Source organism: Quercus robur, chromosome 12, assembly GCF_932294415.1.
Source record: "Quercus robur chromosome 12, dhQueRobu3.1, whole genome shotgun sequence".
NCBI lineage: Eukaryota > Viridiplantae > Streptophyta > Magnoliopsida > Fagales > Fagaceae > Quercus > Quercus robur.
In genome coordinates, this window is record NC_065545.1 from 31,128,030 (window position 1) to 31,146,703 (window position 18,674).

Sequence of the window (18,674 nt, forward strand, 5' to 3'; positions counted from 1 at the left end):
AGAAATAGGAGGTAGAACTAATAAATATTTCTTTTTGGATTCATTCTTGGAGTTGAATACCTCACACCAAATTAGGTTACAATTAAAAGCTAATTTGGATTCCTCATTATGCTTTGACTTTAATATAATACTAATTGTAGACGTATACATCGCATGAAAATATATAATTTTTTTGTAAAGCGATATAACTTATAATTTATTATCTAAAATTTATTGAAGATAATATATTATGATTAACTGTTTTTAAAATAAATATCTCACTTAACAAATAGGTATTTCAACAATTAACAAATTTCACTTATCCAAATTCATAAGAGGGAGAGAGGGGAAATGTGATGGAGAATTAAGAACATAATAGCAAAACACTAAAACACATCAATCCAAAGTAGAGTTGTAAATAATATGAAAACTCATCAGCCCAAAGTAAAGTTATAAGAAATAATTTTTTATTTTTTGAATCCATTAAAAGAAAGGGGAGAGAGAGAGAGAGAGAGAGAGAGTAATCGCCTTTTTTTCAATGGGCAAAACATGGACTGAAAGAACGAAAGGTACAAAAGGAGTTATAGCAAATTTATAGAAAAGAAGAAGTGAAGAAGAAATGTCAAAAAATGGAGAGGAAATGTTGGAAGAAGAGTGACAATATGGCAGAGGATTAATAATGGGAAGAGAAGAGCCAAAAATTGAGGGGAAGAGTTAGAGGAAAAATAACTGTTAGATAAGAAATAATGAGGAAAAGAAGAGTCAAAATTAAATTAAATTTGTAATATTTCTCTATATTTAATACTGATTAAAAAATAAAAATAAAAAAATAGAATGGTGCCTAGATAATGAGGTGGAGCAACAAGAGCTTTGCAAAATTAAAATAAGCATTCTATTATTATTATTACTAGTCGCAAACCCGTGCGTTGCGCTTGATAATTTTTTTTCTCATTAAATATATTTTTTATTAATATTATTGTTTTAGTTATTAACAATTGGTTTTCATTATCTTTTAAGTTAATAAAAACCTTACATATAACTTTTTTTTTTTTTTTTTAAAAAAAACCTTTATATATATATATATATATATATATTTATATTTAATGTGAATTTTTACATATACCTTTAAGTAAACTTTATATACCTCACTTCTTTAGATGTGTAAAACTATAGACTACTACTCCATAATGATAGTCGCTAATTAATTTTATCATGTTTTTAATAATCTCATTTGCAATACTTTTTATATTATCATATATTTATTGATGATTTGCATAACAGAGACGTTAAATGAAAGGTTACATCGTTCATTAGATTTTCAAAAAGTAATAGTGTATGAAAATTATATATATATATATATATATATATATAACTTTCTAACTTTATTTCTCATGCAATTTCTATTATTACTGGAGAAGATCTCTTTTTTAGTAATGATTGGAAATATAGTTTCCATGGTTAAAGTTCGATTATTTTTAAATTTAAATTTAGTACTATGATTGTATTTAATTGTTGATTATTGATTTAATTTTTAAAGTAAATGTAACGGTTTATTTTACTGTACTGTAAAGTTTTTAATATTTTCCAAATGGTCATCTCTATTTTGTTTTTTACTTCTCCTTACAGCCTCTTTGTTTTCCAATTAACAGTTTCTAATGACGTTTGATTTCTCTCTCTCTCTCTCTCTCTCTCTCTCTCTCTCTCTCTCTCTCTCTCTCTCTCTCTCTCCGCAACCTATCATTTTTCAAAATTTGATGATGGTTCTATGGCATTAAATATGCATTATTAGTTTCTTTATGTTATATTTGGTTTGATATCCTCATTAATTTTATTTTTTTTTTTAATATAGTGTTTCTAAATTGGCATTAGTTTTGTATTCCATTTTTCCTTTAATGTATTGGGTGTGAAAATGAGTGTTTCCCTAGCATTACTCTACTTTATGAGGAAATATTTTTTTTTTTTTATTGAATCTAAGTAAAATGTTATATGTTTAATTTTTTTAAATAAAAAAGGAGAGGAAATATAATAATTTAATGAAATGGAAGATATGGCTAAATTTAAATTTTGAATAAAATAATATGAGAAGATAAAAAAAAATAAAAAATAAAAAAGTAAACGTAAAAGACATACTTATTCCGATTTTTTTTTCTGTATCACTTTTAAAGAATGCAACCATTAGTTTCTTTTTATTATGGCTCTTTTGTAATTTGAATAAATTCCTGTGCAGCTTTAGTTGTTATTTGATTGAAATATTATTTTCTTCTTGATTTTAGAAGTGATCAATATTGAGCAAAATAATGACTGTTTTCTTTTCATTAGAACAATTTGGTAATTTAAATAAGTTCTTGCCTAATTTTGTTTGTATACCATGTTTTCGTGTGTGTGTATATATATATATATATATATATATATTTTTTTTTTTTTTCTCTCTGATTCAGTGATGAAATATAAATTTTCAATGACTTTACATTCTTTTGAGATTGTTTTTATTTATTTATTTATTTAAAAAGCTATATAAGAGTAAAGTTGTACATCCCATAGAGAAATAATTTGAGAATTAATCATATATAAGTTGGATTTCAATCTTATCCAAACCCAAATTTAAAGTGATTGAACAATTATTATTTGTAGTAATCACTAATCTATGCAACACGTTGAAAAGATTTGCAAAAATGTGTAACATATAAACACTCAATCATTGATGAAACAATTTCTACATTGTTAAAGTGAAAACTAAAGTATTAAGAAGACTCCATATATACCATGTAAAGATCATTAGCACCTATTGTCACAAAAACATGTCATGACCCAACTCGAATTTTGAATTTGCAACCATGACCAACATGTTAATAACTGAATACCAATCCTAGTCTAATGTTGAATAAAATAAGATGAGAATAAAAAAAAAAGTAAAAATAAAATATATAACAATAAACACTAAAATATCCAAATCATGTTATGTAATATAATAATTTTATATTTTTATCTACTATTTTTAATTCTTTATAATGCAATAGAATAATATTAAGAATCAAAGAGAACAAAAATAAATAAATAACACTTAAAACACAAAACTATATCACATCAACCCAAATTAGAGTTCTGAAAACCACAAAAATTTATCAACCAAAAGCATAGATGCAAGAAAAATAAAAAATAAAAAATAAAAAATCCACCAAAAAATTGAGAGAGAGAGAGAGAGAGAGATAACCTTTTTATGAGAGAAAACTATGCAAAAAATCGAAGAGAGAATGACAAATTTATAATAACATTGCGTGAATAAGAAGAGACAAAATAAAGAAAGATGAAGGAAGTGATATATAGTAATATTAAGGTAGAAGGTAGTCGAGAGATGAAAAGATAATGGATGGGGAAAGATTGGAGAATAAGAGGGTGTAAATAAGAAGAAACAAAATAAAAGAAGATGAATAGTGATATTAAATTAGAGGGTAGTGGGAAAATGAAAATGTAAGGGAGAGAGAAAGTTTGGAGAAAGTGTAAATATTAAAAAATAAGTGAATGTTAAAAAAAAATTATAGGACAATTAATAAAAAAAAAAAAAAAAAAAAGTAAGGTCTTGGATGCTAATGTGGCTTAACTGGAGCGTAGCAACAATGAATGTTATGCTTCAGTTTTTAGATATATATATATATATATATATATATATATATATATTTGGGGTAATTACACTTTCCTTTCTTGAAATTTGGGGAAATGATACTTCACCCCAAACTTGAAGGGAAAAAATACTTCCCTCCCTTAAGGTTTGAAGAAATTAACGCTCCCCCTTTGATTATATTAGTAATAAAATATTCTAAATTTTTATAATAATCTCTTTACAAAAGTTTAATCATGGGTTGGTAAAAAGTTAACTAATAAATTTAGAATAAACACACAAAATTTTATCAAGCATCAAAACACTTGCAACAACATATCTCTCTATAACCCGTTCAAAAAACAAACAAAAAAAAAATGATAAGCAAAATTCACACTAAATATTTTAAAATACACTTTAATTAAAAAAAATTTTAAATCAATTTTAATTTTGAAACCTACCCTTAAAGCAATGGGCAGATTAGCGCACAATATTTTTAATATTAATTTAACAAAATATTTTTTCCCTACAAGTTTAGGGTGGAGTGTCATTTCTCCAAATCTCAAAAGAGGGAAATGTAATTACCCCATATTATTTTTATTATTATTATTATTATTATAATAAGACAAAATTATACAATCATTGATCCAATATATATATCCTTTCTTTTTTTTCTTTTCTTTTTTTTTTAACTTTCTACGCAAGTTCAAGGGGTACCCCTGCATTCAAGGGGCATATTGTCCAGCCATGAATCATCCAAAAGTGGAGCTGAGGATTCCGACTCAGTGGGCCATTCAGAACTAACATCTATTTCGTCAAATATAATGGGTTTACATTTTCCATCCCTATTTTGACAGACGGCTTGTAACCAAAGATTGCAGTGCACAAAAACCAAATCATTGAATTTTTCCAGCTCCATTCTGTTCCGTGTCTTGGTATGCATGCTCTCAAAAGTGCTCCAGTTCCATCTACACCAATGGGAACTGCAAGGTTGGCTCAGTATCCGTATTGCAGCTCTCTGGAGCGTCGGGATCTCATAACCATATCCGGCCCACCAATCACCTACAATTGCATGGTGCCAAATTAGGAGTAAATGAAAGGGAAAATCTTATTACACACTCATTATTGCATACTCTATACATGCTCCTTTTGAAATCGTGTTTTAAAAAGGATTTTACAATTTTAACTAAAATTGTAACGTGATAGTGTGTGTACATGAGTGTGCAATACCAAGCGAGTGATAACCATTACCTTGAAATATCAATGCTGAATAGTGTTCTCTCAACAAAGATGAAAGACAGAGAGATCCATCAGTTCTCGTAGAAGGCATGACATTTTGCATTTTAAAGATTATAAGTAGGCTAGTTTGACATGTTATTGTAGTCTTATGTTCTTACTGTCAACAGTAACATTCTTTTCTTACCAACAAGAAAACTATTATTTGCTGGAAGGATTATTATATCACTAAGCACATAATATTGGACAAGTCTACTGACAAGTGAAATGCAGCCCTAATTAATGTCAGTCTGGCTAGTAATAAAAGAAGTACAATTCTTTTCTAACCAATACAAGGAATAGTTTGATAGCGATTGTAGCTTACACATACCTGGGGCATTCAGTGTCCTTCCCATGATAGCAAAATCAGTCCCAAGAGCACCTTGTGCATTGATGTATATAGGATGTTCTTTAGTGATCTCCATTTTATCGCTATCCATTGTAGCCATCTTTAACATCGCTTCTTGAAACCCATTCCTTATACTTAAATCAATCTTAAAATATGGGTTGTAGAAAATGGAAGGGTTAAGGAAAGCTGCTGCAGCATGTAAGGACGAGTGAAGCTGCATATTCCATCTCTCATCAATTATATTCCAAATTGGCATGTAGTTCTCTTCACTTCCCTTATAATATGCCTTGACCTCTACCTTTGCCCTCTCTATTCCTTCATATATATAGCCCATAGCAGGCATGTCCCCATCAACAATACGTAAAATTTTAACTAGTGGTTCAGAAATTCTTACAGCTTCATGTGCATACTTCCAAAATCTATCTAAATACAGCAACGACCTCACAGCTTGTGCATCAGGACGTTTACTACAAATGGAGGACAACCACTCTTTTTGAGAAAACATGTGCTTCAAATTGTCCTCCTGAATAACAATGGACCTCAATGTGAGGAAATTAGTCACAAATCTAGTAATTCTTGGCCTAAACAACTCCCTTTCACCAGTGAATTTTCTCATCATACTCAATGCCCATGCATTACTATATATGTACCTTGTGATGCTCTTTGCCTCCTCCAAGACTGTAGCCACCCTCTCTTGTTTAGCAATGTCTTCCAACATCTTATCTATACAGTAAGAAGCACAGGGAGACCAAAACAATGAACTGTATTTGCCCATAAGACGTCTTCCTGCATTAAAATAACTGTCTGGGGTATTTGTTATAACTTGAACAACATTTTCCACACCAACTTCCAGAAGAACACACTCTAGTAACTCGAACAAGTAAGAACCATCATCTTCATGACCTGATACATCAACTGACTTCAAAAAAAGTGTCCCCTTGGGACATGTAACTGAAAATACTATAATTGATTTAGTTCTACCATCAGACCAGCTATCACACAAGATTGTACAGCCTGTTTCTTTCCACTCATCTCTATATTTCTTGTAACAGTCATGTATATCACCTTTCACTTTCTCCAAAAGAGTAGATCTCAATTTTTCATAACTTGGGGCATTGTAGCCAACCCCACACTCTGCTATAGCATTTACCATTTCCTGATAATACATGGATTTAGCAGCACTGAGAGGAATAGAATTGTGGAAGAAAAAAACAGCAATTCTTTTGTCGGCAACATCCTTTTTTTGCTTTTGAGCATCATCTACTGCAGGCTGTCCACTCGGTGAAGGGGGTGGAAATAACAAAGATGGGCAGGTGCTTCCATTCTGTCCACTAGATCCATGGTTAGGATGGAAGCCGCCACTACCAGAAGAGCTATTTTGTTGACCATTGGCTGCCGCTGCCTGATCCACCTTTCTTTTCTTGGAAGTCTTATGTTTCTTGGGAGTGCTTAATATACTTTGGATATGGTCCCGCACGTCAGCCGGTACTTCAGTACAGGGGACTATATCTTTGTTCTTTATTTGAGCTAAGTGAAACTTCATCCTGTATACGCCCCCACTGAACTCCCGCTGACAATAATTACACCTAACCTTCTGTCTGGTTGCATCAACAAGCACGCAATGTTCCCAACAGGCATCTCTTCCCCGAACCATTTTCTTTGAAAGTAAGAAATTCAGTAAGATTCTCTATTTAGCCCATGAACGCACACAAAGCACAAAGACTAACACACAGAAACATATGTTTGAAGAAGAGAATTTCAATTGTAATAATTAAGAAACTCACACACTTCTATAATTGTAACAAAGAGCCAAAACATAAATATGGAAATACGATCAAGGAAAAGAAAATAAACTCCATTAATTATAGCAAATGCTGGATTATCCCATCACAATAGGTACATTATCTTGTACTCGTAATTTTAATTCCCTGCCAACTTACCATACTATATGGTCTTAGCTAGCAACTAACAAGAGGTTCCACCCCCTTAAATTGGGTTCCTCTTGACATAGTCTTCTTTCTTTATTAATATTATTTTTTTTAATTCCCTGATAAGTTCCTCTATATATTCTCAATACAACTTTCAATTCCCTTTTTTATTTACAATATATGGTTCTGTTGAAAACTCTAGGAAGTGCCATTTAGTTGAGTACAAGGCTGGCTACAACTCTCAATTCTACGTGACTACAATTTTTTTCAACTTTTTATTTATTTATTTTGAGAATCCACATGTTTTTTATTTTGAGAATCCACATGTTGAGTACTTGATTGACATACTAGTGTAGTACAGTTTTAAGTTAAACTGTCACTTGCAATTACATGTAAGCATTAATACCTTCGTAGCCAAATATACAAATCATCAACAGCTTAACAAACCACCCATTAATAGGAAACAAATCAGAAATAAGATAGTGTTACAATTAACAAGCTCAAACATAAAAAGTTCGTCAAATTAAAGAAAAAGGAAAGTTCAACTATAATTTGTGGTTGAAATTATTAGAGAGAGAGAGAGAGAGTTTACCTAGATTTAGAGGGACCTGAGGAAGAATTTGTTGTTGCTGTTGTTGTCGGGAGCTGACAGTGGAGAGAGAAAAAGTTGGAGTTGTCGGAATCTGGGAAATTTTTGAGATCGGCGATTTGGAGGAAGGAATGGAACCGAGGAAATGAAAAAAGACGGCGATAAATTTGTGGTACTCGCCAGCCTGCCCGAGGACTAGGAGGAGGCGTGGAAATCGCCTACTATTATATTTCATTATTTCACGTGACCTGATCCGCGCGTGGGTATGTTCTCACGTCAACTCATCAACCACTCATAGTCATAGAGTGTTTTTTTTTTTTTTTTTTTTTTTTTTAAGATAAATTTATTAAAAATGGTAAAATAATTAGAGCCATACGGAATAATGCGATACCGACGCAAACGCAATGCGTCTGAAATTCTGAATTATGGAATTCCAAAATGAACCATGGTTGTTCGTAAGATCATAAATTATTTTACAATTTTATTTTATTTTTTTGATAAGAGGTACTGAAATTTTTATTAATAACTTGAAAAACTCCTTACATCATGGTCAAGAGTTTGCTCAAGAAAATTAGGATTTTCTTCAATCCAAGTGATAAAATCACTAACACCCAAAGCGTGTTTAGTTAGAAGGTGGGTTAATGTGTTACACTGTCTCCTAACATGTGTTATAATTTTATTTTATTATCACAATTTTGATGGGACAAGTCGTGGGTGATTAATCATCATTTATATATGAACTTACTATTTTTTTCACTAATTATACTCTATCACGTCACAGTTGTGACAAAAAGTTGTAAAAAAATTTATGATCCTAGATTTTTCCGATGAACCAATTTCAAATTTTCAAATGCTTTCCAAACATAAAAAAATAAAAATAAAACAATTGGAAAAAGCAATGTGATTTTTGGCTCAAAAAGTTGAACCAAACAAGCATATAGATGATATAACTAGAACAATGTGCATTGAAAATTGACTATAATCTGATTTTTTGCTTAAATTATTTACTATTTATGGGTTCTATATTACTTTTTGTCTTGATTTTATTTCAAATAATCTAACTTCAAGTTTTATGTAAATAAACTATTGGAAACAAGTAATTCTCAATGAACACTTTCATGACAATTTTTTTTTTTTTAAATAATTTTGTTGATCCATTACTTTATTTAACACTTGTTAGGAGGAGTTTATTAAGTTTAAAAAAAATGAATAAAATTATAATTATATCTAAAAAGAAGAAATTGAATAAATAATCTGAACTCTTAATACTTAACTCAATTTGTTTAGATCACAATTTCTAAAAAAAAAAAAAACATGTTTAGATGACAATCACTTTTGCTCCACTTTTTCAACTTTCTATTTATTTTTTGCTTGGTAAGAAAGAATGAAGGCGAGGGTGAGATTATAAGCATAATTTCAAACTAGAAAGTATACTCTTTTTTATTAAATAAATAAGGAAAAATTACATTTTACTACCCTAAAATATACCTCATAGTACAATTTACATCCTAAATTTTTTTAATATCCGTTTTGCACCCTAAACTATGACTCTTGTTATACTTTGCATCCTGATGTTAAGTTTGCTGTTAATTTGGACATAAATTTAAAATTTATGGTGCAAAGTATAATCAAGGATATAATTTAGGGTAATAAAGTATAATGAGGAGTATAGTTTATGGGCAATTAGATCTTTTCATGTGATGCCATATTTTTCTATCCAAGTTAACAACCTTGATATCAGGTACAAAGTGTAATAATGATCATAATTTAGAGTGTAAAACATGCATTCGAAAAGTTTAGGGTAATTTTCCTAATAAATAATTAAAGGATCTTGAAAGTATACTCAAGTCTCAGGGTATCACACTCACTCCCACCCATCTCCCATTTTAATTTCTCTAACTGATGGCTGGTGTTCACAAGCACAATAATTCATGAGAACCCACTTCCTGAGGACACCACTAAATCAATGTAGCTAGCCTCAAAAAGTCTCGTTTGACATTATGAACAACGTTAATGCTCCTAATATAGTATTACTATCTAGTATCATATGGCATTACGCATTCGGTGATGCAATCCATACTTTCAAGAAATTGTGAAGCACTTTCTCAAAAAAAAAAAAAAAAGAAATTGTGAAGCTACAGATTACCATTATCTTCAAATAGGTAGGGCAGTTCACACTTCTTTGGAGAGTTTTTGATTTACTTCACCTAAAATTTGTTCCTTTCTTGGTCCATATTTCAGCCTTCTCATTATGAAGCAAATAATGACAGAAGTTAATTAGAATTTAAAAAGACTTTGCTAAGATTGCTGAATAGAAATTTTAGCTGACATTTTGGCAAAATTGCAGTGGAATTAAATTCTTAGCATATGATCCTTCTATAACAATAAATTTTTACCTGCTACCAAAAAAGCAGTACCCGGGGCTGGTGCTTTTAAGACCCATCCCCACACTGATTCCAAAAAAAGAAGAAGGCACAACAGTTTAATACATGAGATGTTGAATCACAAGAACAATCTTCTCCTCTTCTCAAAAAAAAAAAAAAAAAAAAAAAAACCAAGAACAATCTGACACATAATAAAACAGAAAAATAAATAAATAAGATTTCAGAATGAAGATAATGGCAGATGATTAGAGAATTATCGCATATGATGAAATAAACAATTGCTGATAAATATTTAACAACAGTCATATCATAGATGGCTTAGGTTAAAATAGATAGACCTTAAGGAAACATTTTTGACGTCATCTTAGTCTAAAATAAAGGTCGAACTCCAGTGAACATGTCACCTTATGCTTATGAACAATAACACAGTTTAGAAATAAGGAGTGAAAGATTTAACAAAATTGTTAATGACTCTTTAATAAAGAAAAACCATGCAATCCATTAATGGAGATATCAATGAGTGTAATTATTTGTACCACAAAAATCTAGGTCACTTAAACCGGACATTAGCTTGCACTCATGTATGTGACCAGAAAAATTTCTTCTAGGAATGTCTACTTCTCTGCTGAACTCACATTCTACCTAGCTTGGCGAATACAATCTTCGAAGCTTTTAACTAGAGGAGAACATTTCAGGATGTCTTTTGCATGTTTATTGTAGCATTCCAACCAAGCATTATTCTCAGCCAAGCAAGGCATAGGCTTCTGGTATGGAAGGTTGAACTCCTTATCTCGGAGATCCTTTGCTCTTTGTGTTACTTCCTGTGCCATATTTTCCTCCTTCTGTAACCTGTCCAGAACCCTCTCACCATCTTGAAGGACAGATCGAATAGCATCCAACTCTGTGTAGGCAGATTGTGCAGGGGTATTTACAGGTACAAATAAAGGAGACTGCAGTGGCCATCCTGTAGTAGCAGCCCCCATAAATGTTTCAGATTCATCAGAAATCTGCTTCTGATTTACCTTAGCTGAGGGCTGTCTAGGCTCTCGTGGTACCTTGGCTTTAGATTTTTTAGTTTTCTTCTTGAACTTTTCGGTGTCATCAGAAAGCCGATTAAGAAGGTCGCTGCTAATCTGAATTGAAAACTCACCCATAACAGAGCAACTCCCACAAAAGGCACCTGAAAACATTCAAGCAAATGATATGTTGTATTAGAAACATATAATTCAAGCTTTTCATACTGTTGTTGTCAGTTATGATTTCTTTCATTAGGTATCTAGCTCATATTATAAAGAGAGTGAAAAATGAACATTTAACAGCTGCGCTCAAGAGTCAAGCCCACAAAATGCATAGGAAACTTCACAATGAGTGGTGACTATTATAAGGAGTAATTGGGAAAGAAAAGGACCCTTTTTTTGTAAGTAAAAAATCTCATTAGAAAAGGAAAAGGGAATGTCAAATAAATAGATATGAACATACCCTTTTCAAAGAATACAAATCAGAAAGAAAGGAAATCAATAAAATCTACAAAGGACATCAAAGGGATGCTGCCTAGGGCACAAATCCAATCAAACATAGACTGTAGAAAATTGGGAAAGAAAAAGACTTCAGTAAGTTCGGCAAAAGGAGGCCAATATTGATGATTCCCTATGCTCAATGTACACTTTCACCATTAATGTCAAATAATCCAGGTGTCTCTAAATTCACAAGAGAAAGATAAATCATTGGCAGTCAGTTAAATACTGACAGATGAAAGCTCCCATCAAACCTAAACTTTTAAAAAAGAACATTATATCATACCAAAACTTTACATGAGGTAAATGAATGTTAACTGGCAATGTTGCACTGTCATTGACATATAACAGCAGTTTACATGTGCAACTGCGTGCATGGAGGGTATCCTATGCCTCATGATTCACATAGCTAGGATATTACACCATTAGTCTCCCCAACATAACAATCTACAATTCAGAGCTGAAAATTTATGAGAGTGAATAAAATGCATTTATTACTAAGTCATATTGATGCATTCATGGAAGGAAGATTAATTTGTTATTACGCAAATTCAAGATTTATTTTATGGGATCCACGTGTGAAGTCCAATTGAAGTAAAAGTCATGTGGTTTAAAGTCTAGTTATATGTCTCTTAGGTTAAAACAATTTCCAATTTGGGTTTTTTTTTTTTTTTTGATAAGTAAATAAAGAAGTTCTATTGACAAAGAGAATTACTTCATGTTCATGAAGATGAACACGAAGTATTTTAAAAAATTACAAAGAATCAAACCAAAACTCTTAAGAGAATTATGAAAGTCAAAAATAGAAGTACAGCATGTGAATCCCCAAACCCGAGACCAACTAAACAAGGAATGAATCAATAAGAATTTTAATTTATCTAGGGATCTCTCAATGTCTTTAAATGTTTGAGAGTTGCGTTCCTTCCACATTAACGACATCAAAAATGGTAGCACTAAATTCCAAATGTCTGAAGAATGGGGGATATTTGAAGCCTAGCATAGTGAGGGGAAACAATATCATAAGTTAACAAACGTTTGAAAATTTTTTGTAAACTAGCATCTCGAGTTTTAAAGACTTGATTTCAATCTAAAACTCGAGGGTTAAAGACTCGATTCCCACTTAGTGAGTTGGCAGTACGATGCCACATAGATCTCGAGTCTATAAGACTCGAGTTCAAAAAAGCAAAACCGAGTCTCTAAGACTCGATTTTGGAGAAGAACAGACCGAGAACGATCTGAAGAAGAACAAAGGAAGAACGAACAGAGGAAGAACAAATCTGAAGAGGCACGATCTGAAGCTCCGAAGAACCTGGCACGATCTAAAGAGGCACAATCTGGGTGAGCCGATCTGGGCAAGCCGATATGCAGCGCCGAAGAACAGAGGAAGAGGCACAATCTGGGTGAGCCGATCTGCAGCACCAAAGAACAGAGGAAGAGGCACAATCTGGGTGAGCCGATCTGCAGCGTCAAAGAACAGAGGAAGATGAAGGAAAAAACAAAACGCACGTGAGGAAGAAGAACACGTAGAGGAAGAAGGAAAAAATAAAACGGTGAAACTTAGAGTCTTAAAAACTCGAGTTCCACGTGGATATTTTTCCACATCAGATGCCACCACTTACAAATCAAGACTTAGAAACTCAAGTTTTATCTTGGAACTCGAGTTTTAGACACTCGAAATGCTAGTTTCCCACACTGTTTTAAAACATGACAACTAACGAAATGGTTTGATATTTAAGTTTATTTGGAAGTAAAAATTCCTGAAGAATGCTTCCCAAACCAATTCCTCCATCCAAATTTCTTGGCACATTTGTAAGACCTTTACCCCAAGCTGGTTGGTGTGTCAAGGCCCCAAATTCCTTAATTTGAAGGGATTGCAGAAATTATAGGGTATCTTAGTTAATTTATCAAGTCTAAGATTTATTAGGAAATCCTAAGTATCTTAGCATTCTTTTTTTATTGAGTCCAAGTTAGTCTTTATTAGTCATTACCTTAATAGATTTTTACTTAACTAATAATATCACTAGAATAAGAAACAGTCCTTATGTCTTTTTATTGTCTTTTCTTCATTTCTCTTCTCTATTTTCTTCTTCTCTTTCTTGTGCCACTGTTCACGAGTGCAGTTCATTCACATCCTAAACACTATAATTTCCCTCTTGTCCTTCTTCCAATCTTCCTTACAACCTTAAGTCAATCTCTTACTCTTAACTATCAACCCCTAAAACCCCACATATTTATTCTATCAAATAAGCATAAAAATCTCATCAAACCTGTCACGACCCAAATCCATAGCCTTATGAACTCAAGCACATGACCAAACCAACAAGTCAAACCTATGAAAACTATTCCACATAAAACAGAGCACATACAAGCCACATGACAGTCACAGAATAAATTGCCTCAATAAAAATTGTCTCCCTCACACAAGTAAAAAGTATCTTTAAGTCTCAACCAATTTAACAATGTAATTGAAATCCATAACCAGAGGGCTCCCAAAACATTTTTTTTTGATAGGTCAGAGGGCTCCCAAAACATAATGAAATGAATTTTCCAAACATCCCAAAAATAATACACTATCTCTTTGCGATTCCACCAATGTCTTCTTACGTCAAATCTTTGCTCCAACTCCTCATTTTAAAAGGGGAATGAGGTGAGCTTGACAACACAGTAAATAACAAATACATGGTACTAAAAAGAAGGGCCAAATACATGTGTATATTTTCATAAAGAAAATTTGGGGAGATACATTTAAAATAAATCATTTGAAGTAATAACAAATACATTAATTTCTTTTAAATGACCAGTAGGGAATATGATTTAACAAAATAATCCATTTCAATTACAGATAACAAATTTCACAATCATAATTATGCATATGTATAAATGTAGTCAAACAGATTATGGTTAGGCATGGGGCACACAGATGGCAATATGTTATAACACTATGGACAGGGTGAACATTGCCAACATATTTAAACCCCTGTTGGCAGGGCCATATGACACTGGTGACTAACTAATGGCCATGTATTATAACCCCATGGACAGGGCCAGACTCCATAGCCAACCAAGTTTCAATTATGAAAAAAAGATTCTCAAATAAACTGTAAATCTTATAGCTAGTTTGAGTAATCAGAGTCTAAGATTCAGAATGTATTCACATAGTATCATGATCATAGCTAAAATGTCATTACGCTAAAAATAGTTTATACGGCTATTTCTAAGAATAAAATCTTTGTCAACAAACTTTATTTATGTAATTGAGGAAATTACTAAGCAAATCAATGTAGCAAAAGAAGTACTTGGCCCTAGAACAATAAACAGATATCATATTAGAATGAATAGTTCTCCAACAATAATTTTCATAAACATATTGATCAAACACTAATTTTTTTTTTGATAACAAATAAAAATATGGACTTGAAGTATTTTAAATAATGTTCAAAAGTTGAAACGGAAAAACATGAAGTTTGGAGGAAATTAGCGCACCATGTAGATGTCACTTGGAAAGATTGCAATATGAGTTTAGCAGTGAAAAACCTTGGAAAGACCATAATTCGTTGCCTCAGTAGCTCAACTAGATGCCTATATTCACATATTTATCGATTAACATATATTGAACTCAATATCAAATATATTAACTTATACTTTAATTATTTTGTCTCCATCCACTACTTCAAACCTGAACGTATTGGTCCAGATGTTTATCTTTTAATTTATCTTTCCCAAACCTCAAATGCATGATATTGACAAGATAGTTCTCACTGGGTATGAATAAATCCAAAAGATAGTTGGTCCACTAAGGCTCCATCAAAAAGCCTAATGGATACATTTTATGTTCCAAAAATTGAATCACACCCCAAGTCAACTTTAATCACATATAGAAAATATATATATAAGGAACCACCAGATCATGATCGCTTTATCACAGAACCCTATGGCCGATTCTACAAAGGTTAACACCTATACAGTCCAATAATGAATTGAACTATCAAGAGGCTTGAAACACTGCCATTGCTTTAAAAAGCAATTGACAGCCAGTTTGAACTAACAGCTAGTAACCATGCCCCAAAATTTCTAGAATACTTTTCTTTTTTTTTCTTTTTTTTTTGGAGCTAGAATACTTTGATCTTTAGCATTCATCATCTTTTCCAAAGAACCTAGCTTCTTAATGTCAACATATTGCGCAATAACAATTTCGTAGTGTTAAAATTCTAAGGATTGCAACTTCTTAGACATTAACGTATGATGTAAGAGCATCCTAATTGAAAATCTTGGAAAACAAGATTGGAAAATAAAGAGGAGAAGGGGTCCTTACCAATTGTTACTTCCTTCCTTCTCTAGCTCCCTCCTTATCTGCCTCCCTAATCCTCTTCTTTTAAGTTTAAGAAACTCTGGTTCCTTTTCACGCTAGTGCTTGTTCTTTTTTTTTTATTCTTTAACCTTTGGGCTGGGCTGTATAGCGCACTCCAGCTTATTCCTCTAAGCAATTAAGTAGCCCATAAGCTTTTAACCCTTTAAGAGAACTATAGAATGTCATTTTTTTTTTTTTACTATTGTAGTGATTAATATGACCAAACAATCTTAACCTTACAAATAAATCAAATAGGGTCTCATAAAACCCTGGTTGATTTTTAACCTTTTCTTCTACAACTCTAAACCCTAGATCTGTATAAATATTTTTAGAAACAACCTATAACTCCTTTTAGAATGCAAAAGTAAAAAGTATGAGGATATCAATTTCCAAAAAGAATGATAAAGTATTTAACAAATTTTCAACTCTACATCATAAAAAATCACCATTTAAAAATAAATAAATAATAAATAAGAGATTTTATTGAAATAAAGTATGCTTAAAAGAAAAGCTGCCTAACATCTACAATCAATGATTCATGCTATCCATGAACTTAACTAAAGAATTACAACATATCAAAAAAAAAACTAAAGAGTTACAAGACACCCCTTCCCCAATCATAATACACCATTTAAATAAAGAACACACAAAAACATACTTAAGTTCAATCACAGATCTCTCCAGACCATAAAAAAAATGCAAGTATTCTATTCCCTCTACAATAACCATATAATATAATGAGAAGTCGCAGCTCATACAACACAGTCAACACTATTACCAATGCCTTCCATGCATCCCTATCTAGCAAAATAAGACATCAATTACCTTTGACAGCATCACCTAATGCACCCCAAAAAACCAAAAATACATTGGGGCAGTGAAGCAAAAGATTATCCACAAATTCACCAGTGGCTGTAAGCATACAACATCAATGGAGCAATACCATATTCCTTTCAATAAGGTTGTCTATTGTCAAGATCTTACCAAATGCCCCAATCCACGAAGGGAAAACCACTTTCTTGAGCACTTTGCAATTCCCAAATGCATAAGTAACTTTGAAAAACCAGTACCCTAATAGAATTAATAACAAAGAGAAAGCAAAACCTAAGATGATCTTTTTTTAATTCCCTTTTTTTTAATGTAATTTGAAAAGAACAAATGCTTACACTCCAAAAACAACAAATAAAACATTTTTTTATTGGAAAGCTACACAAAACCTAGTGGTTCTTAAAGTCAAGACCTCACCACCATCTTACTATAATAACTGAAGAAGGTGCCATTTGAATTAGAGCTCATTCAAAACAGCAAATAAAACATTGAGCCATTAGATGGACCAAGTGACCCACACACACTTTCACTTACTACGTTGGAAGACAGAACTATCAATATGCCCCATGGACTAGGCATTTCCCATTTAACAAACCAAGTGCAAACATTTTTTTTTTTTTTTAGAGACATCATCAGACCAAGACATCAATTGGTAGCCAAGTGCAAACATAAAAGCCAACATCAGAACTCAATTGGCGCATAAATTTGGAATTTTAACTCCTAAATCAAAGGAACCGCATTAAGACCCCAAGTCTAGCCCAAGGTTAAACAGTTCAAACATTAACATAAAATTGTCAATATGAGCTGAATCACAAGAATTCAACATATCAGGTGACTACATTACATATCCTTGCTTGCTTAGAATAGAAGATCACTTTAAGATACTCTCTGGGCATAGTTGTTCCATCATTTTGAAACCTCCATAACTAAATTAACACAAATCGAAACAACACGTATTCTTGCTACAGAAGTATCTTCAAGAATTTGTTTTTATTTTCGGCCAAAAAATTATACAAACCACCACCCCCAAAATCAAATCCCTAACCCGATAGTTTGAGAGATCGAGAGTTTACTGAACTTACCCAAAGGTGTATTGGCCGGAGCCGAGTACACCTCCTGGAGCGAAGCCGCCGAGTAAACCTCCTGGAGCCGAGCCGTGCCGATCTGTCTCTCCCTCTCGGTCCCGGGAATTTTGAACAACAAATTTTTGGTTTTTAGATATTGGGCCTAAGGATCTTCGAGTCTCTTTGTTAAAACTCATGAGATTTTAAGTATTGGATTTGTATTGGTGGGCTGATCTAAATTTCGAGGCCCAATTTGTAAACTTTAATGACCCGTAAATGGGCCGTAAGAGATTTTAGGTCCGTTTAAATATAGCTTATTTTTGCTGAAAATTGAAAATACGGTAACAAAATAATATTTAAATGTGTGAATAGTATTATGAGACCCATTTTTAATATATATTTTTTTGAATAAAGTGGTTGTGAGTCCCATGAACAGTGCGTGAATCGTGTTGCTACAATGCATGAACAGTGATAATTGTCCCCTAAAGCAAAACGCGTGAAAAAAAAAAAAAAAAAAAAAAAAAACAGAAAACAAAAAACGCAAAACGCAAATGAAGGATAATCTGAATCCAAACACCACCTTTATATATGGAGCTCAAAATGATATGCGATTCACCCCTCCTTTTTTTTCTTTTTTCTTTTTATTTATTTATTTATTTTTAATTTGGAATGTTATATCTACAATATTTTCATAACAAATTATAAGTGGCAGGTTTGTTATTAGCTGTTATGGGTGGGCAAAAAAGTAATTTAAGTTGTGGATTAGAATTAAAACCAATAATAACTTTCCATTTATGATTTGTTGTAAAAATGTTGTAGAC

At 32.1% G+C, this 18,674-nt stretch overlaps 2 protein-coding genes across 2 annotated transcripts; both read right to left on the reverse strand.

The window, feature by feature from the left end:
• Positions 1 to 4,165: 4,165 nt before the first annotated feature.
• LOC126709112 (uncharacterized) lies at positions 4,166 to 7,942 on the reverse strand. The gene is made up of 3 exons (XM_050409207.1): positions 7,719 to 7,942; positions 5,181 to 6,855; positions 4,166 to 4,636 (listed from the first exon to the last, which is right to left on the reverse strand). Exons 2-3 carry the CDS (start codon positions 6,850 to 6,852, stop codon positions 4,281 to 4,283), a joined length of 2,028 nt encoding a protein of 675 aa, XP_050265164.1. The 5' UTR covers positions 6,853 to 6,855; positions 7,719 to 7,942; the 3' UTR covers positions 4,166 to 4,280.
• A 2,608-nt stretch (positions 7,943 to 10,550) lies between these two features.
• On the reverse strand, positions 10,551 to 18,039 carry LOC126709191 (uncharacterized). The gene is made up of 2 exons (XM_050409315.1): positions 17,872 to 18,039; positions 10,551 to 11,279 (listed from the first exon to the last, which is right to left on the reverse strand). The coding sequence occupies exon 2, from the start codon at positions 11,251 to 11,253 to the stop codon at positions 10,738 to 10,740; it is 516 nt and encodes a 171-aa protein (XP_050265272.1). The 5' UTR covers positions 11,254 to 11,279; positions 17,872 to 18,039; the 3' UTR covers positions 10,551 to 10,737.
• Between the last annotated feature and the right edge of the window lie 635 nt (positions 18,040 to 18,674).